This window comes from Haplochromis burtoni, unplaced genomic scaffold, assembly GCF_018398535.1.
Source record: "Haplochromis burtoni strain Fernald_Lab_line unplaced genomic scaffold, NCSU_Asbu1 Contig_1755, whole genome shotgun sequence".
Classification (NCBI taxonomy): Eukaryota; Metazoa; Chordata; class Actinopteri; order Cichliformes; family Cichlidae; genus Haplochromis; species Haplochromis burtoni.
In genome coordinates, this window is record NW_024584116.1 from 2,697 (window position 1) to 24,052 (window position 21,356).

Consider the following 21,356-nt stretch of genomic DNA (forward strand, 5'->3'; position numbering starts at 1 on the left):
CCATTGCTAAATCAAGCCTACTGCAGACATGAGAGATATGAAGTCATACCGGCTCGGACATCGCCCGGATTAACAAGGTCTGCATCAGGTGTTGGGGAACCAGTACCCCCTGGTGAGAAGGTGGCTACTTGAACAAGACAGCATTGGTGGGCAACAGATGAAAACAGGGCATTGTTGGAATACTACTACACAAGTAACCCCAGCAGAGGGAGTTACATGAATACAGTGGTCCCAGTGGTAATCGGAGTGCTAGGTGCAGTGACTCCCAAGCTAGGCGAGTGGCTCCAGCAGATCCCAGGAATAAGATCTGAGATCTCTGTCCAGAAGAGCGGAGTCCTAGGAACAGCTAAGATACTGCACAGGACCCTGAAGCTCCCAGAGCTCTGGTAGAGGACCCAAGCTTGAAGAATAGACTGCCCGCAGGGGCGAGAGGAGAATTGTTTATTATTATTATTATTATTATATATAATTTAATGCATGGCTCCACCATTTTAATGAACAATGCATTTATAATAAGAACATTTCAAGTGGGAAGGATATTGTATGATCATCATGATCCTTTAGGTCTCCTGACTCATAAAATTTAGAGAAGTGCTGCGTCAATTTTGAGGGAATAATCCAGACATGCCATTCACCAGCCACATGTATTAGTCAGGTGCAATGTGTGTCAGGCGGCAGCCAGGAACGGAGGCCCTGACAGACCAATCCCTGGCTTCCAAGACTTGCAATTGGGTCATGGAATTTCACTTCTCTGTTTGGAAAGGAGCCTTAGTTAGTGCATGAGGTTGAGAGGTACTGGCTAAATATAGTTGGGCTCACCTCAAGGCATGGCTTGGGCTCTGGAATAAGTTTCCTAGAGAGGGGCTGGACTGGTCTGGAGATGCCCTTGGTGAGAGGCAGTGTGTTGGAGTGGGTATCTTAGTATCCCGTCAGCTTGTTGCCTGTATGTTGAGATTTCTCGCATTGGATGAAAGGGTTTGTGTCCTGCAACTTCGGGTGGGAGAACGGGTCCTGACTGTCATCTAAGTTTATGCACCCAATGACGGTTCAGAGTACCCAGCCTTCTTGGAGTCCCTTGGCGGGGCACTTGAGGGTGCTCCACCTGTTGCTCTTCTGGGAGACTTCGATGTGCATGTGGGCAATGACAGTGAGACCTGGAGTGGGAGGAACAGCCTCCTGGATCTGAACCAGTGTGTTGTTTTGTTGTTGTACTTCTGTGGCCATATGTTCTGGGAATCCTGGCACTGTGGAATGTACAGGGTGGGCCATTTATAATGGATACACCGTAATGAAATGGGAATGGTTGGTGACATTAAAATCCTGTTTGTGGCACATTAGTATATGTGAGGGGGCAAACTCCTCAAGATGGGTGGTGACCATGGTGGCCATTTAGAAGTCGGCCATCTTTGATACAACTTTTGTTTTTTCAATAGGAAGAGGGCTATGTGACACATCAAACTTAGTGGTAATGTCAAAGGAAAAACAATGGTGTGTTTGGTTTCAATGAAACTTTATTCTTTCGTGAGTTACTTACAAGTTTCTCTTTGTTCTAAGCCATTGACATGTCAAAGAGGTTAACACGTGAGGAGCGGATCGAAATTGTGTTGATATCTGGTGAACGCAGTAACCGGGTCATTGCAGCAGATTTCAATGCAAGACACCCTACGAGACCACCCATCTCCCATGCTACAGTTAGCAAACTGCTTGCTAAGTTTTGTGAAACTGGTTCAGTGTTGGATTTGCCAAAATGCGAACACAAGAAAACTGTCACTAATGAAGAAACATCAGTGGCTGTCCTAGCTTCATTCAGCAAGAGCCCACAGCGTAGCACTCGCTGCATGTCACTGGAGGGTGGCATTAGTCGAACATCCCTTTGGCGGATATTAGCTACTCACAAATGGCACCCTCACAAACTCCAGCTACTGCAGCATCTCAACAAGAATGACCCAGATCGGCCCACAGAATTTGCAGAATGGGCAAAACAAAATTTGGAACAGTTCACACAGAAAATTTTGTTCAGTGATGACGCAAACTTTTATGTGAATGGTGAAGTTAACAAACAAAACCACCGCTATTGCTCTGACACTAACCCACATTGGATGGATCCCTCCAAGACTGTTGGAACAACAAAAGTGATGGTTTGGTGTGGTATATGGGGTACAACGATAGTGGGTCCATTCTTCATCAATGGGAACCTCAAGGCCACTGGATATTTGAAATTGCTACATGATGATGATCTTTATGCACTGAAGGTGGCACATTCCCTGAGTTTTTCCAGCAAGATGGTGCACCACCACATTATGGGTGCCAGGTCCGAGCATTCCTAGATGAACAGTTTCCTGGAAAGTGGATTGGTCGTCGTGGGCCAGTTGAATGGCCCCTTAGACTTTTATCTTTGGGGTCATCTGAAGGCAATTGTCTATGGTGTGACGATACGAGATGTGCAGCACCTGAAACTATGGATACTGGATACCTGTACTGCCATTTCTCCTGTGGTGTTGCTATCAGTGTTTGAAGAGTGGGAGAAGAGGGTTGCATTGACAATCCAACACAATGGGCAGCACATTGAACACATTTTATAAGTGGTCAGAAACTTGTAAATAACTCGTGAAAGAATAAAGTTACGTTGAACCGAGCACACCATTGTTTTTCTTGTGATATTACCAATACATTTGATGTGTCACATGGCCCTCTTCCTATTGAAAAAACAAAAGTAGTATCCAAGATGGCTGACTTCTAAATGGCCACCATGGCCACCACCCATCTTGAGGAGTTTGCCCCCTCACATATACTAATGTGCCACAAACAGGATTTTAATATCACCAACCATTCCCATTTTATTAAGGTGTATCCATATAAATGGCCCAACCTGTATAGAAGCAGCAGGTATGCCACATGTAAAGCTGCCACGTATTTTTGGTCAGCCATGCTAGGAGGTATGCTGTAAAAATGCTTTGTAGGGTTCAGAATGCATCATAAATGGTTTTGATTAAACAGTTAATTGTTTTAAAAATCTCCTATAGGGAGACTATTAATAATAAATTTATTAATTTTAAAGAAGTTTAAAAATGAACTAAATGTCATGACTGGGCAGCCAAGCACAGGTAAGTGGACCAAAATGCAGACACCACACGGAGGCTCGGAGGTATAGTGCAAACGAACAATTTATTTGGCACTCAAAACTGGCACGCAATGAAAGAGGTGAATGAAACAAAACACTACACGTGAACTAAGGGCGAGAGGGAAAACACGTGACCTCTGAATATAAACTACCTACTAAACTAATGCAAAGCTTCATGTTAAGGTACTAAGAATCTATAACGAAATACACACTGTGACTGGCAAGAACTAGAAGACAAACTATTACTAGGGATGCTGTGAATTTAAACAAAGCTATGAAACACGAGGCTTGGCTAGAACAATCTCCACAATAATTGTCGAAACAAAAAAACAAGAATCACACCGCGTGTGCCGCAGCAAAGTCCAAAGGCAATAGTCTCTTTAGGTGGCTGGGAAAAAAACAGCCTAGCACAGTATTTTCCGGAGCAGGCACACAAGGTACAGGATTACAGCGTTTCTCTCTGAGTCATTGTCTGGGTAGAAGGTGAGGCTTGGAGGGGTATAGAGGTCCGGGTGAGGCTAAACCAGTTTGTCTACTCTCACTGTGAAGTGTTGGGCAGGGAGGCAGGCAGGTGAGTAGCGCCGAGAATAGAAAACAAGCCAGCGACGGGAAGAAGAGAGTTTGCTGACAACAAGATCCAATCCTCTGAGAAGGTGGGTTAGCTGACATTCCGGCAAAGAATGTTTGAGAACGCTGGTCTTAAGAGCCTGCCAGCTAATTACACACAGGTGCCATAAACTAGGGGTGTGGTGACTCTGCCCAGTGATGGATTTACTGGCACGCAGGAAAACCCAGCACTCACCTGGACGATGACACTAAAATTGCATAATCATCCATTAGCTATAGCAAGTCAGATTTTATGATACGAAGAATGATCTTTTTCTTCTTAAATCATTTCACCTGCCTCAAGACTTTGTGCTAATCTAGAATAATATATTAAAGGTCCTCTTCTATAGAGAGATTAATCTAATATTAGTTAGGGTCAGAGGGAGATACATACAGAGGTCTGTCTAAAAAAAGTTTTAAGCACTTCCTTCTTTATCAGATATTCTCACCATACCTGAGAGTGTCCAGATCTTTTTGTCCATCTGAAAGAATTCCCAAGTCACCTGGATGATTGTGGCTCACATCCACTTCTCTCAGAGTGGAGGAGTTGGAGCTGAGAGCTGAAACCAGAGAAATACCGCCTTCCCCTGTGATCAAACAACCTGACAGACTGCAGACAAACACACACACACACATACATATATATATTTAGTAGTTTTCTTTTGTTTGTTTGTTTTTTTCCTGAAAGAATGCCATTCATCTATAGACTCTTTCAAGAAGAAGGCCCAGCAGTGGTTGTACTTCTGGCTAATCTAAAATCTCTTTATATGGAAATTCTGTTGTTTCTATTTATTCTGTTTTCTAGTGTCAGGAAAAACCTGAAGATAAAGTTAGAAAATTCTAAATACTAGCCTAATAATTTCCAGTGTACAATGTGGACTCTGCAATCCAACAAACAATAGCTTTACTCCTGAATCCTGCAGGTTATTGTTACTCAAGTCAAGCTCTCTCAGGCGAGGGGCCTCTGAGCTGAGAAGTGAAGACAGAGCTTCACAGCTTTTCTCTGACAGGTTGCAGATGCTCAGTCTAGAAAAAAATGTACAAAAGCACACCGCTTTAAAAAGGCATACATGGTGCAGTGAAGTGATCAGCAAATTAGCAGTATTTATGCAATTTATGTAGAAGCAAGGCAGTTCACTATCATTTAGACTATAACGAAAAGATAAAACAACACATGGACATATTGTCACAGAGTTATATACTCTCCATGTTACCTATGCTAATGCTACTTATTACTTATTATGACCTCAAAGTTTCCAGTTTCCAGTGTGGACTCTCCACTTCAGCACACATAAGCGTTACTCCGGAGTCCCGCAGATTGTTATTACTCAGGTCCAGCTCTGTCAGACTAGAGGACTGTGAGCTGAGAACTTCAGACAGAGCTTCACAGCACCTCAGTGAGAGGTTACAGCCACTCAAACTAAAAAAAAAAAGATACATGCTGTATTTATAAAAGACAACATTAGGCAGTATTTACATGCTGTTCAAGAAGTTAAAGTTAAAGTTGTAGCAGTCTATTGTGACTTAAGGTGAAATACTGAAACTGCAAAGATGCAAAAACATGAAAATGACGTTGACTTAATTTTTTTTCAGTTCTTATTGATTACATTTATCAGTTAAGAAAATGAGAATGTTGATTGATCTGACCTGAAAGTTTCCACTTTACACTGTGGGCATTTCATTCCAATAGAGAGAAGCTTTACACCTGAATCCTGCAAGTTGTTGTTACTCAGGTCTAGCTCTCTCAGATTAGAATGTACTGAGCTGAGAATTGAGGACACAGTTTCACAGCTTCTCTCTGAAAGGTTACAGCCGCTTAGTCTGTGGAAAAAATCATAATAAGGAAAATATGAACAGAAAGTCAAAACTTTATTAATTTTACAGCAGATTATTGATTATTTCTGTAAACTTATAAACTGGAATCGCATCTGTAACCGGAAGGTCGCCGGTTTGATCTCTGGGCTCTCTGTCCTGGTCGTTGTGTCCCTGGGCAAGACACTTTACTCTACTTGCCTACTGGTGTTGGCCAGAGGGGCCGATGGCGCGATATGGCAGCCTCGCTTCTGTCAGTCTGCCCCAGGGCAACTGTGGCTACAACTGTAGCTTGCCTCCACCAGTGTATGAATGTGAGAGTGAATGAATAGTAGTATTGTGAAGCGCTTTGGGTGCCTTGAAAAGCGCTATATAAATCCAATCCATTACTATTATTATTATTAAACATCAAAATATTGTCTTTCTGACCTGAGAGTTACCACTTTACAATGTGGGGAAATCATTCCAACAGACAGCACCCTCATTCCTGAATCTTGCAGGCTGTTATAACTCACGTCCAACTCTCTCAGATTAGAGGACTGCGAGCTGAGAACTGAGGACAGAACTTCACAGCTTCCTTCTGATATGTTACAGACCCTTAGTCTGAAAAATTACGAAGATGAAAACAAGATGAAAAAAAAAGTAATATTGGTGTTCAAGTGTATTCATGTTGCAGTAAGATTTAACAGATTTGACAATATTTTACACTGGCATTCTTATTGATTTGTGTTAACAACGCAAAAATGCGTTAGCACACTATGATTTTGATTGAAATACTACAAATGCAAAGCTAAAATGACACATAGATGAAATTAACTCAATTCATTATTTATGTCAGCTGGTGAATAAGAGACTATCACTTGATATGACCTGAGAGTTTCCAGTTTCCAGTACTGACTTTCAGCACACAGAATTTTCATTCCTGAATCTTGCAGGCTGTTATTACTCAAGTCAACCTCTCTCAGACTAGACAGCTGTGAACTGAGAAATGAGGACAGAGCTTCACAGCTTCTTTCTGAGATGTTACATCCACTTAGTCTGAAAAAATGTAAACACAGGAAAAACTTACTGGTTATCTTTGTCAACTGATTAAAAAACACAGACACAAAAAATAAACAAACAAAAAACCAAAAAACGAGAATGTGACCTGAGAGTTTCCAGTTTCCAGTTTGGACTATTCACTCCAGCAGATAGAAGCTTTACTCCTGAATCCTGTAGGTCATTGTTACTCAGATCCAACTCTCTCAGACTGGAGGACTTTGAACTGAAAACTGAGGACAGAGCTTCACAGCTTCTCTCTGAGAGGTTACAGCCACTCAGTCTGGAAATTAAAAAAAACAAGTAAAAGCATAGTACGCACTAGCTGACAGTTCTTGCAAGCAAGAAACAAAACAAACAAACAAAAATACCCATGATAACCACTTTCCTGTTGGTGTAAAAACAAATCACATAGACCAAACAAAACCTTATATGGCAACCCAGGGCATTTGGTTACTTAGGAAGAGAGGAAAGTTGTGGGAGTGACAACAGTGAGTTTTGGGATGTGAGAGATCACGTTTAGCATATTTTGAGTGCATAGTTAGTTTGTAGTGTAGTTGGTAAGTGTTATAGTCATGTTCTTTCCTTTGTTTTGTTTGACAAAACAATAAGGGGACTACTGAATGTCACAGTTGCTGCCAAAGGCCGCAAAAGGCAGATTTAAATGCAAATGCTGTCTCCAGCTGGAAACACGAGGAGTGATATACCTCTTGTGTACATTCCCCCTCTGTCTTCTGCTAGACAGGAAATTTTTCTTCTACTGCCATTTTATGGGGGTTTTTGTGTGTCAATACAGTAAGTCAACAAAAGATATGTGAGGTTGTGCCAAAAATAAGAATACCAAATAAGTCAAGGTAAACAGTTTTTAAAGGAGAAATTCAAAAGTAGTGAAAGATGGACAATTCTACCATCTATTTCAGAGGGCTGATTACATATTTACTTACAAAGCTTTTTTGGAGGTTTTGACCACTGGCAGCAGTCTCAAAAGAGCCTCTTCTGAAGCAGAATATTTCTTTAGGTCAAACACATCCACATCTTCTTCTGATGACAGTAAGATGAAGACCAGAGCTGACCACTGAGCAGGAGAAAGTTTATCTGTAGAGAGACTTCCTGAACTCAGGGACTGTTGGATCTCCTCTACTAGAGAACAATCATTCAGTTCATTCAGACAGTGGAACAGATTGATGCTTTTCTCAGCAGACAGATCCTTTCTAATTTTCTTCTTGATATACTGTACTGTTTCCTGATTGGTCTGTGAGCTACTTCGTTTCTGTGTCCACAGGCCTTGTAGCAGACGCTGATTAGTCTGCAGTGAAAGACCCACGAGGAAACGGAGGAATAAGTCCAGGTGTCCATTTGGACTCTGTAAGGCCTTGTTCACAGCACTCTGGTGGAGATATTTTAAATTCTTTTTCCCTAGTGACAATCTAGACCATTTTGAGGTTGCTTTTTGTTCTTCCAGCAGGTTGACACAAGAGCTGATAAAGGTTAGATGGACATGAAGAGCAGCCAGAAACTCCTGAATGCTCAGATGGACAAAGCAGAACACCTTGTCCTGGTACAGTCCTCTTTCCTCTTTAAAGATCTGTGTGAACACTCCTGAGCACACTGAGGCTGCTCTGATATCAGTGTCACATTCTGCCAGGTCTGACTCATAGAAGATCAGGTCACTTTTCTGTAGCTGCTCAAAAGCCAGTTTTCCCAGTAACTCAACCATCGTCCTGCTCTCTGGACTCCAGTGTGGATCCATATCAGCTCCTCCATCATATTTGACATTCTTCACTTTTGCTTGGACCACCAGGAAGTGGATGTACATCTCAGTCAGGGTCACAGGAATCTGTCCTCCCTCCCTGGTTTTCAGCATGTCCTCCAGAACTGTAGCAGTGATCCAGCAGAACACTGGGATGTGGCACATGATGTAGAGACTTCGTGATGTCTTGATGTGGGAAATGATCCTGCTGGTCTGCTCCTCATCAGTGAATCTCTTCCTGAAGTACTCCTCCTTCTGTGTGTCAGTGAACCCTCGGACCTCTGTCACCCTTTCAACACAATTAGAAGGGATCTGATAGGCTGCTGCAGGTCTTGTGGTTATCCAGACATGAGCAGAGGGAAGCAGGATCCCTCTGATGAGGTTTGTCAGGAGCACATCCACTGAGGCGGACTGTGTGACATCAGTCACAGTCTCAGTTTTTTGAAAGTTCAGAGGAAGTCGACACTCATCCAGCCCATCAAAGATGAACACAACCTGGAAGTCATCAAAGATTCCTGCTTCTTTGGTTTCAGTAAAGAAGTGATGAACAAGTTCCACCAAGCTGAACTTTTTCTTTTTCAGCAAATTCAGCTCTCTGAATGTGAAAGGAAACATGAAGTGGATATCTTGGTTGACTTTGTCTTCAGCCCAGTCTAGAGTGAATTTCTGTGTTAAAACAGTTTTTCCAATGCCAGACACTCCCATTGTCAGCACTGTTCTGATTGGTTTATCTCTTCCAGGTGATGCTTTAAATATGTCTTCTTGTCTGATTGTTGTTTCTGGTCTGTCTGGTTTCCTGGATGCCGTTTCAATCTGTCTGACCTCATGTTCATCATTGACTTCTGCAGTCCCCCCCTCTGTGATGTAGAGCTCTGTGTAGATCTGACTCAGAAGGGTTGGGTTTCCTGCTTTAGCGATCCCCTCAAATACAGACTGGAATTTCTCCTTTAGCCTAGCCTTCAGTTTGGGCTGACATTTTTGAAGAACTTCTAAATGAATAAACAGCAGATAACAACACTGTCTGTTATGGAGCACTTTACATAAATAATTCAACAATTCAAAACAACACAAAACCCCCCAGACTATGACACTATAAGTTTCTGGACACATTGTCAGTTGGATTGCTGACTGTGAGTGCTCCTGGTTTCATCTTGTTTCTGAATTATTACTGGCCAGTTATTTGCAGATGAGTAGCTGAAATATTCTGAGATTTAGAAATAGTTTGTATCCTCAGCCTAATTTTTGCCTCAGTAGTTTCATAACAAAATTCAGTGAATCACTTTTTCCTTTGTTTGTTTGTTTGTTTTGGTAAGGGGCTTAACACTTTTGTAAGCAATATCATTTGGTTATAACAAATATCCCACAAAAATGACATAAGGAGTTTCCTCCTCTCCTCAGAAAACCATGAAACTGATCAACTTGTGTTGCAGAGGAATATCTTTCCAAAACCCTGGCCTTAACACAATTGAAAATCTGTTATGGTCAGGCCAGTACCAGGAAACCAAATAATTTATTTAAACTTTACCTAGCCAAAAGTGTGTTGATACCAACCACAAGTGTCTGGTTAAGGTACAACATGCTTATGGATATTTAACCAAATATCAGTGGGAATTATTGGATATTTTGATCCTGTATGTATACTTTCAGCTTGTGTGGATCAGAGGCAATCCAAATTAAATTCAAACTTGTCCACTCAATTCTTGTTTTATAAATTAATTAAATTGTATAGTATGCAATTATTCCACCCTGGAAAAGAACACCTCAAATAACTCATTTGAAAGCTCAACATTTCCATGCTATCCATTACCAATGATCAGCGCACGTAAAGTTTTGACCACAACTGTAGTTTGTCTATGTTTAATTATCATGTTGTTGTAATTTTTTATGCCATCATCCAAGGAAATTCAGAAACAAATAAGAAACAAAGTACTTAAGATCTCTCATTCTAGAAATGGTTATAAAATCATTTCTACAGCTGTAGGACCCCAGCAAATGACAGTGACAGCTATTATCCACAAATGGCCGGCTGACCAAAATAACCCAAAGAGCGCAGCAATAACTCATCCAACAGGTCACACAATATCCAAAGAATGCAAGCCTCTCTTAACATTAAAAAATGGCCTGCATGGCAAGATGAAAAAACTTTGTTTTTTCTCATTTTTTCCAGAAGACTTTTGGGTAAATACTCTGGGGGACTGACAAGACAAAAGTTTAATTTTTGGAAGGAATGTCATCAAAATCTGGTATAAAAGTAACACAGAATATCAGAAAAGGAACATCATACCAACAGTAAAATATGGTGGTGATAGTGTGACTCTCTGGAGCAGTTTTGCTGGCTCAGGAACTGGAAGGTTTGCTGTCATAAATGGAACCATGAATGATTTTCATCTGTTCTTAACCTCAAGTTGATGCACACTTGGGTTCTGCAGCAGGACAATGGTCCAAAACATACCACCAAGTCTACCTCTGAATGGCTTAAGAAAAACAAAATGAAGACTTTGAAGTGGCCTAGTTGAAGTCCTGACCTTCAACCAACGATCTCAAACTTGGACCCATCAGATCAAAAGCACAGATTTAGAGTTGTGTCTGCTACTGAAACTCTGTGTGGGATCTATTTCTGAGGCTGGTGACTCAGATGAATTTATCCTCAGCAGCACAGGTGACTCTTGGTCTCCCTTTCCTGGAGCGGTCCTCATTTGAGCCAGTCTTGTCGTAGCCCTTGACAGTTTTTGCGATTGTACTCAGGACACATTCAATGTTATATCAATTCTCTGAACTGACTGACCTTCACTTCTTAATGTAATGATGGACTGTCATTTCTCTTCACTTAGCTGATTGGTTCTTGCCAAAGTATGAATTCTAACAGTTGTCAAAAAAGGCTGTCAGCTGTGTACCAACCTGACCTCTGCAACACCACAATTGACAGTCCCAACCCCATTAAGAAGGCAAGAAATACTGACTACATCATAAAGCTGAGGCCAAGAGTTTGTAGCGCTGTCAACAAAGCAAGGGGTGGCTACTTTGAGGAATCTAAAACATAAGACATAGAATTCTTTATCAATTTTTTCTTTTCTATATAATTCCAGATATCTTGTTTCATGTATTTGATGTCTTCAGTATGTATGTACAATGTAGAAAATAGTAAAAAAAAAATAATGACAAACATTGAACGACAAGGTGTATCTAACCTTTGATGATGTTTTGGAGTTGTAGTCGCAGCTTAGCTGATGTTGACCTTCTAAATTAATGCACACTGAGGCTACAACGTCCCCTCGCTTACCACTGATCCCTTACACAAACCACTGAATGCTTACCTTGTGATGAAAGTGATAAATATGCCTGGGCTGAGGAATTTCCTGTTGGAGGATAGTATACATTGAGAGGAAATCTATACTTTAAGACAATATAAACAGGTTATTTTTCCTCAAACATAATTTGCAGAGGAAAGATACAAAGTCACACTAACAGTGTGAACTAAGGAGTTTTCACATCTCTTTTTAAACTTACCTTTATTCATGTTCTTTAAAGTTGTCCTTGCTACTTCAATGACATGGTCAGTAGTATATGTCTGCACCATTAAATCTACAGTTTTCAGTCTGTCTGCGTTCTCCAGATGGCACTTTTTGATGGATGGAAAATCACCTTTTGTTGCATTCTGAAGGTACCAGTGGAAATGCTTTAGCTCCACCTCTCCCAGATTCTCCAGAATGTGCAGTAGCTGCTCCTTAACAGATATTTCCATCTTTGAGATATAAGAATACAAAAAGAGAAATACACAGAATTGTTGATATTACAAAGCAGCTGCAAGTGTCTTTTGACTTAAATATGATGTATGGTCAGTTACATTAATCATAAATGGCCTGCATTTGTATAGTGCTTTACTAGTCCCTAAGGACTCCAAAGTGCTTTACACATTCAGTCATCCACCCATTCACACACACATTCACACACTGGTGATGGCAAGCTACATTGTAGCCACAGCCGCCCTGGGGCACACTGACAGAGGCGAGGCTGCCGGACATTGGCGCCACCGGGCCCTCTGACCACCACCAGTAGGCACCGGGGGAAGTGTCTTGCCCAAGGACACAACGTGTCTTGCCCAAGGACACAACGACAGTTCGTCTTGTAACCTTCCAATTACAAGACGAACTGCTAACTCTTGAGCCACAATCGCCCCCAATAAGACCAATCTTGAAAAACCTGTTGAATTTAACGTAGCCATTAGAGAACTTTCATTTAAAATATCCATTCTTGAGTTAAGTACACCATCTTTTTCAGATGAAAATCAAATATGTGGAAAAAAAATTACCAAGTAATAAACTAGAAATGCAAGTGATAGCATGAATTTTAGGAAAGGAACAGTTGGTCTTCTAAACGATTTGTATAAAAAAAATGTTAAAGGAAATTGTTAGCTGTTAACTGACAGACATTGCAAGAAGTATTTTGCAATTATTACTCAAATAACTTGTAAATTCAGTGAAACCTTACAACATGTGGTTTTAAAGCTTGTTGGTAAGGTTGTAATTTAATGATCCCCGTGGGGAAATTACTCTCTCAGCATTTGACCCATTAACTCAGTGAAGCAGTGGGCAGCACACAGCAAATTCAAAAGTGTTAAATTTTTTGGTGTTAATTGTCTCCTTGCAAAAGTAGAGTTAATTTTACTCTAAGTAGAGTCACATTCTTTTAATGTAACTCTGAGGTGTAAAATGATAGTAGTTAAAATCGAGTGTTAAAAATGAGTGTTTCTCTGACAAATCTGGAGGTGTTACAATGGAAACATTAACTCTTGACCTCTTAACCTACAGGGGCTATGACACCAATAGAGTAAATTCACAGACTCCGCCCCCAGCACCATAGGCTCCAATCGAAGCTGAAGTGAAGCCGCTTCAGAACATTTTGCTCTACATATTTGAGTTGTTTGCCATGCTTGGTAAGTCATTTTTTCAAAGATTGTTTCGATTATTATTATGAGCTTTTACTTCTGTGGCTCTTTGGAGTTGAGACAAAGCTGTTTGGAAGGCATTAGCCATGTTGCTCGGTGATAGCACAATATTCTGTTTTAGCTAGCTGAAAGGTATTGTTTGCAGGCAAATACCACAGCCTTGGAAAAAAAGCTTGCATGTGAATTTTCAGTCAAACCTTTGGTCAAATACACCTAAAACAATGTCTAGAATGTGAAATGTTGGTATAATGGTGCTACTTGAAGCCTGAAAACGATCGCCCATAAAAAAAAACGAGCAAACAGCAGTAGCAGACGTCCTGACTGGGTTCGACGTTAGCATAGATCCCTCCAGAGTTTTGTGCACACGGTTTAGGTAAAAATGAAAAAGGTTGAGGTTTTACATTTAGTTCAGTATTACCTGTTGCCTGTGTCTTTGTCTTTTGAGAAAATACTTTACACAAGTAATGGCTCAAAGAGGATTTCCTTTTTTTTTTTTACTGTGCTGCAATTGTTTACTGGATTATTTGTGCCATTAATTAGTGTCAACTAATTTTTATTCAATCTCCGCACAGGAAATGCTTGTGAAGATGGAATATGGGTGAGAGCAGAAGTGCGTTGAAGTTCCACAAAGGGATGAATAAAGGACATGCATATTGTATTGAAGAAATAAGTGATGAGAATGCTGTTATTTGCATTTACCATGTCAGACCTTTTGATAAACAAAATTCTAATGAAAGTGAGAACATGTACACTGTTACATCTTTCAGAAAATGTTTTGAAATTGTGGTGCACAGTTCAGAATAAATGTTTTTCAAAAACCATTGCATCTTTTTAGTAAATGTTTATTTCCAAAAGAAATTTCTAGAAGTTCAGAACAGTAAAATTCCTGCTTTTTAGAATGAATTAGAAGATAACTCTTACGTAGTTACTCTTTGAGAGTTAATATATAAACTCTTAACACCCAGTGTTAAATGATCAACTCCAGACAGATTTGGTGTTTAACACTAAATCAGAGTTAACGTACCAACTCTCCAAAAAGAGTTAAATTAACACTCTCTGGTGTGGACCCATATAGACACTTTAATAGTGTTGAAATCAAATCCGACAGTGTTAATTTGGACATGCTGGATTTGCTGTGCAGGCGCACCAGGGAGCAGTGTGCAGGGACGGTACCTTGCTTAGAGTTACCGCAGGGTAGCCGTTCAGTGGATTCGAACCCCCGAACTTCCAATCATGGGGCGACCACTCTACCTACTGAGCTATCCCTGCACCTAAAGAAGGGTTACCCTGTGTCACCACTGCTGATTACACGGCAATCAAAGCTGGACAACAGCTGTACAGTCACATGGATAAATCTGTGAAGTGAGACAAGAGTGGGACAGGCTAAGCATAAGATATTTATGTACACAGTTCCAAAAATCATTCTAGTTCTGTTACATCAGTGGTCCCCAACCATGGACCGGTACCGGTCCATGAGTCGTTTGGTACCGGACCACAAGGGTGTGAAATTCATGGTTTTCATGGTTTTTCTAATTTTTTCTCGTTATTTTTTTTTAATGTTTTTATCGTTAACTCGGTCTCCCTGGGTCTGGGTGTGTTATGATTAAATCTTTTTTTTTTTGGTATTATTTTGTTGTATTCATCTGCGACACCTTAATTAAGTTAGTTAATACTTTTTTTTCTAGATAGATTTCAATATACACTGTCAAACCAAAAAATATCTCTCAAGTTGCATTAAGTGGGCAAATATTAGGTAGATTATTAATATACTGAGCATCATTTTAATTTAAGATTTTAAACTGGAGGTATTCCAAACCTATTGTTAATAAATCATAACTATAATAATGTAATTACTAGAATGCCTATGTAGTTTCAAATCTATAGAATGAGATATTTGTTATGGATTAGTCAAAAAGCTGGCTGCAGAATGACTGGCCTTTGCAATAATAAGGATAACCTATAAGTTAACAAATATATAATAATAGATTCACTTAACCTGCATTAAGTGAGCAGTGAAGCTGGGGAACTATGGTGCAGTTTTAGCTCATTTCCTATTTGTTATCTATTTGCTATGTCACAAGTAAAAAAAAAATCTGTCTTGCAAATTTTGTCATTTATACTAAAGTGGCATTAGGAAATATAACACTTTTGAAAACTGAATTGAATTTATTTGTTATACTAAAAAATAAAGGCTAAGTGGATAGCATTTTCGATTACATCTCAGTAATAATAATCAGTAATATGAGCTATGTTCCCTCCTGAGGGACGTAGTTACCTTACTGGTAACACTTAAGGGCATGTTAGAAAGAGGTCACTTACCTTTTCTCTTAAGACGTGTCATGGCCAAAATAATATCAAGATATGAAAGGATGAAGAGACTCTGTATTTTCAGGAGCTCAGAAGAAACTCAAGTTATCTCTGTGACCACTTGTTTTATACCCTACTCCTCAATAGTGTGTGTGACATCAGAGCACATAGCAACAGCTTAGCAACCACCTTTCCTGTTTTCACCACATATATGGGACAAACACTGAACCACTAATAGACATGTGACTGTGACAACAGGAAGTGCACTAGTTTGATGAAACTGTTTCTTCTCCTAAATTAAGCAGATATATAGAGAGAAATGTTCTCACTGTTATTTGGTCTACTTGTTTAGATGTGAATGATCTGATTCTAACCAAGAAAGCATCCTGTCTTTCTCCACAACATGTCACAACACGAACAATAAAGAAAAAGTCAATAATCACTGACACTTATTATTCCCAAATATACTTGAAAATTCAAAAAGTACCAAGTGAATAAGAGTTATGATCACACACTCAAATAAGAATTATAGATGACTAAGAAGTCTTTTTTAAATATATAAGTTAAAAAATATTGTTTAAACTCTTAACACTGTTTAACAGGAAATGTGGTCAGTGATACGAAGACCATGTCACATGTGCATATCTGTTTATGGTTGGTGAAATGAGTGTATTAATGGGACCTTGAAAAAGCATGGCATGGGAACTTTACTTTAAAAAAAAAAAAAGGAAAAAAAAGGGGCAGGGATAGCTCAGTAGGTAGAGTGGTGGCCCCATGATCGGAAGGTCAGGGGTTCGACTCCACTGAACGGCTACCCTGAGGTACCCCTGAGCAAGGTACCGTCCCTACACACTGCTCCCCGGGCGCTGCACTGCTGGCTGCCCACTGCTTCACTGGGTGAATGGGTTAAATGCAGAGGAACTATTTCCCTATGGGGACTAACACGCACACTTTACTTTACTGGCAGAAAAAGCTGTTTCTCAGACTGTTTCTGTGAGTTTTGATGATGATCCACCTCCTAAGAACCGAACTCTGCCATGGCATGCATTTTTAATTTCTCTTTGTTATTTAGGCTGATTGGGACCCAATGAATGTAAAAACAAAGAATTACCGGGGGGTTTTTTAACCTGATTTTTGTTTCTAAGAAAAATGAGAGCCACTTACAAGGATATTCATTTAAAATTCTGATAGAACAGTGGCAGTATAATGTCCTCGTAAGTGGATATCAGGCCCTTGTAGAGCAAAATTTAGTATTTTGGTCTAAATAACCCAAAATGTGATGTCCACATATATGGACGCAAGGTCCTAGGAGGTTAAAATTATTGCTGACCTAGTAATCCACTGAGTCACATTTAACATGCATTGCATGTTGTTCCTCTCACAGCTGTGCAGCAGGTGTACCAAAGGGTAGCACAGGCGGTGAGGTTGCTCTCAATTTCTTAACAGACTATGTGATCTTGATTCTTGTTCAGCTTTTTTCCATGTGGCGGGGTGTGGTTGGTTTCGCAGCTGCAGCAAGGCAGACACACCGGAGTGATCACACCACACCTGCAGCCTGTGACTTCAAGATGTTAACAGCTGCCTTACGATTTAAGTTAATGTTGTTGATACTCTGAAGTTGGTGTCAAAATAATCCACCAAGAGTACCTTTCTCTATCTGTCTCTCTGTCTCTCCCTCTCTCTCAGGAATTTGACCAACTCTATGTTATTCATAACCTGAAATTCAAACTCACATCTGACCTTTGTCATTGCTTAAGCATTTTATGTTGCTTTGCCTGTGTTGCTCTTTTTTAGCTCCAATATTTTTCTGCTCATTAATCCTGGCCCTGTTAACATCTGATACTATATCCATTCATTTTGTATTTTGCTTAATGCAGAGGAGGAGAAATTGGGTTTATAAACACTCATCTCTCTTTTTTCTGTGTGTGTGTGCGCGCACGTGTGTGTGTGCAATGCTGCGTGTGCTACTATGTGAGCGTGTGTTTGTGCATGTGTGCTCGCAGAAGGAAGGTCATGGCAGGAGCTTTTTTTTTTTAATGTATTTCCAATCAGCTTTTTTACAACAAGTGTAGTTCATACAGTGGAATAAATGTATTCTTTCCGATACTTTACAAATATGAAACTAAAGATTTTGCGTTCATGCACATTGTGAAACAAGAATCTCAATATTTGTGTCACAATGATTTCTATAAAAACATGTTGTTTACGGGGATAATGTGACAAATCTTTTGTGGGTCCTATTAACCCTTTAAGACCTACCATAGAACCAAGTCCGCCAGAGCTTATATTATATTTTTACATGCTGTAGTGCCATTTTTGGGAGCATTTCAAGTTGCTATACATCAATACAACCATTACAGCCTAAATTTTAATAATATGCATGCATTAAGTGCATAGTAATTACATAAATTACAAAAAAGTGCAATAAACTACAAAAAGTTTTAAATATTTTTTGTTTTTTAACATATATTTCTAGTTAGAGAAATTTAAGAGGCTTATCCCGCAAAACTGTAAATACAAAAAAGTTGCACAAAATAGTTTCCCACCACAGGAAATTTATTTTGAGTGTCTTCATAGTTTTATTTTTGAAATACACCAATTTTTATATACTGCAGGAAAATAAATATTATAGTGCAAATTTTCAAAAAAGCAGCATATGCATCAAAATAAACTATTTCCAGCAGTGCAATATGAGTCCTCAGCATCCCAGAAACGACACAGAAAGTCATAAAGTCAAACATAACTTTTAAAAACACCAGTATAGGCTCATGAGGCCCTGATGGTAAAAAACTACATTTCCGCGAAAATGACATCACTTCCGGTTTCGGGCAGGTCATGGCGGACATGCGGTAGTTCACGCTGATGGACGTAGGAAGTGTTACAAACAGCTGATCGGATCGGCAAAGCGAGTTTCTGGAATATTATGTTTTTGTTGCTGCAAGTGCTTTTTATGCAGTTTTTGCAAAGCTATATGTGGAAGGAAACTGTGACCTAGGACAAGCTGATGGCATGAGATGTAAGTACAACTCCTCCGGTTTCATATGCAAAAAAAATTATTGCGCTAGCTCAAGTGGTTGCAGTGCTACCGGGATTTAAAAATAGTTACGCAAAACAGAGCATGCCCGCTCTGACCGGTTTTAAAGGGTTAATGATCAATGGTGATTGAAGCGGAAGCTTGAACCCTGGCTCTGGACATTTTCATGACAAGTGACAGCGCAGACTTCTACTAATGGGAAAACATGTTTTATCATCATAAAGTCTGTGATATGAAAGATTGTTAAAGTGTCACTTCAGTAATGCTGCTGAGAGAAAGAAGTGTTGACTCATGTTTTTAATAGATGACTTAAAACACTAAACTCTAATTTCAGGGGTTTATTTTAAGTTTACAGAATAAAACATCTGGTAAGACGATGGTTTTTACTTCTCACTGTTCGTTTTATGTGTATCTATTTACCATGTACTGTATGCTACTTTGCTCTGTGGACTGTAAAATGTTTCATTGTATTCATGAAATAAACCAGAATTTCACTGTCTGCATCTTTTACTGTTTTTCTGCTTTTGTTCACTCCAAGTTTGACAAAACCCACAGACATCCAGAGTTAACTCACTAACACCGTGGAGCAATCTCAGTATATTTTAGCTGCTTTTTCAAAATTTGAAACAGGATGAACATTGCTGTTGTTTAATGTTTTTTTAGCTGCTCAAAAAAGTAATTTCATGGCTTGAATATTTCCAGCTGATAAGGAATGCAATGCAAGACTTTTAAATGCACATCCAAAGGCTTTAAACATCCACTTTGTCTGTAACAACAATATCAAGCTACAGAGCATTGTTTTTACTAAAATTCAACATTTTCAATGAAAACTTGGCTGCTTTTTTATTTTATTGTAAAAAAACAAAACCCTGTATCAGAGATTTACAGTTAACAAACAATCAGGTGAATAATCAACACTGAGACACTTGTGTAGGTTAACGTGCTGCACGGGTGAAAAGCTCAGAGCAAATCACACCGAACTGCAGTATTCGTTTATTTTTATAGGTTACATCGTCAATATGCAAATATAATCACATTTCCTGTTACGCAGGTCCTGATGCTGTCTGTGTGTGTGTGTTTGTGTGTGTGTGTGTGTGTGTGTGTCACAAAGTATGTGAGTTGCAAGTCAATTTCTAAGAATAATATAATGCAAGTCAACTTCTGCGGATATGTATTTCTGTGCTGGTCTCTTGTCAGTGTCACAGGGTCAGCTTCCTGTTTCTACAGAAAACTGTGTCTGGTGGAATATGTGTAACATAACTTTTGAAGCATAAGCAAATAAAACAATAAAAACTCCCTAACACCCTGAATGCCATTTTTAGGATGATATCCTTTGAGATTCCATTTTTATTTTTTAATATTTTTCAATATTTATGCTTTTGGAGTGATGTTGGGATGTTGGGTGTTGTTGGGATTGAAAATGTTTGATTTCTTTTACCGAAATAAGTCTTGAAGATATGTTTAGCGTATTTTAGAGTTCAGAAATGTAGAATTATTGTAGAGACACTGACACTGCCCTCGATGTAATAAAGGCCTGAGTGTCATAAACTTAGGAGTAGATTTCTAAGAGACCTTCCCCCACTTGAGCTGTGAAAGTAAGACAAAGAGAAGTTAATGCTGAGTGGAAATTCCCCAGGGCATACTTGGGTGGGGGTCTCAACATTTGTAACTGGATAACTGTGGTCTGGAACGGGGATGGACTTTTATGACCCCCCAGGAAGTCACGTACGCAGAGGTACAAACACATATATACAGATGCACTTACACACAGGCACACAGTCACTCACGCGCACTCACATAGACACACGGTCCTTCAAGAACCTGCAGTTCAAAAAAGTGCCCCTCCGACAGCCAAACCCATCTGTTCTCTGATTGGATTGTTACATTTGTGATTGACATGACATTGACCAATCAGATGAAAGGAAGAAAAATAGGGTCAAAATTCGTACTTGTAACTTGCAGGGGTTTTTTTGGCTAAGTCCACACACAAATCTTTTTTACGCACATACAAATTCTTTTTACACATACAAATCTTTTTTACACACACACAAATCTGTAGCTGTATATTACACTATCAGTGCTTGTTTACTCTTGTCAATAATTATATTTCTAAATTCTCTTTGTGCAGTTACAGGTAAATAATATCCAATATTTTATCTAAATGACTGCTTTGTCTTCGAAAAGGTGAAGAGCGTGAGGCCAGTGATGGTCCAGTTCTACTCTAAGTACATCTTGACAGTGGCTCACAGGACAAGGCCACATTCCTGTCCTGCCAGAAGAGAGTCTTCATGCAGTTCAACCACACCTGTCATAGTCCATATAGTGTTCATGCAGTTTTCTACCCAGCAGTTACAGCATGTCCAATTGCCTGTTCAGCATATGCAAAAAACATATGATGAGTTCAAGCATGTGATGATAAAGGCCTTCAATTGTGGTTTTTGTCATCACAAGTCTGACTGGCTGATCATGTTTAGAAGCATGATCAGCAGTGTTGGGTGTAATGCGTTACTAGTATGTAAAAAAGTAAAATTTATTTATATAGCACTTTTTGAGACAAAAACACTGTTACAAAGTGCTTCACATGAAGACATGTCAAACAAACAATATAGCAACATAGAGGAAATATAAAAGCATATCAAACAAGCAATAGTACAATATAAATATAAAATAAAACAACAGATTACGCATTAACATTACACAAATGCCTGTCTAAACAGATGAGTTTTAAGCTGTTTTTTATATA

General features: G+C 39.5%; 1 protein-coding gene across 2 annotated transcripts; it reads right to left on the reverse strand.

Annotated features, from left to right (window-relative positions):
• Positions 1–2,826: 2,826 nt before the first annotated feature.
• LOC102312526 (NACHT, LRR and PYD domains-containing protein 12) lies at positions 2,827–15,722 on the reverse strand. Of its 2 annotated transcripts, XM_042217271.1 has the most exons (13): positions 15,592–15,722; positions 14,446–14,627; positions 11,835–12,069; positions 11,642–11,683; positions 7,522–9,316; positions 6,687–6,860; positions 6,410–6,577; positions 5,969–6,142; positions 5,375–5,548; positions 4,974–5,147; positions 4,580–4,753; positions 4,182–4,337; positions 2,827–3,936 (listed from the first exon to the last, which is right to left on the reverse strand). In XM_042217271.1, exons 3-13 carry the CDS (start codon positions 12,067–12,069, stop codon positions 3,840–3,842), a joined length of 3,363 nt encoding a protein of 1,120 aa, XP_042073205.1. In that variant the 5' UTR covers positions 14,446–14,627; positions 15,592–15,722; the 3' UTR covers positions 2,827–3,839. The 2 variants fall into 2 exon arrangements, with proteins under 2 accessions (XP_042073205.1, XP_014186732.1); XM_014331246.2 differs by lacking the exon at positions 14,446–14,627 and having other exon boundaries at positions 2,828–3,936; positions 15,592–15,718.
• Positions 15,723–21,356: the final 5,634 nt, after the last annotated feature.

Excerpts from the sequence above, each read along its gene's own strand:
- LOC102312526 (XM_042217271.1), bottom strand. The coding sequence starts at position 12,069 with ATGGAAATATCTGTTAAGGAGCAGCTACTGCACATTCTGGAGAATCTG. Across the intron at positions 6,578-6,686 it reads TGGAAACTGGAAACTCTCAG|ACTAAGTGGATGTAACATCT; the intron begins GTCACATTCTCG and ends ACATTTTTTCAG. Across the intron at positions 6,143-6,409 it reads TGGAAACTGGAAACTCTCAG|ACTAAGGGTCTGTAACATAT; the intron begins GTCATATCAAGT and ends GTAATTTTTCAG.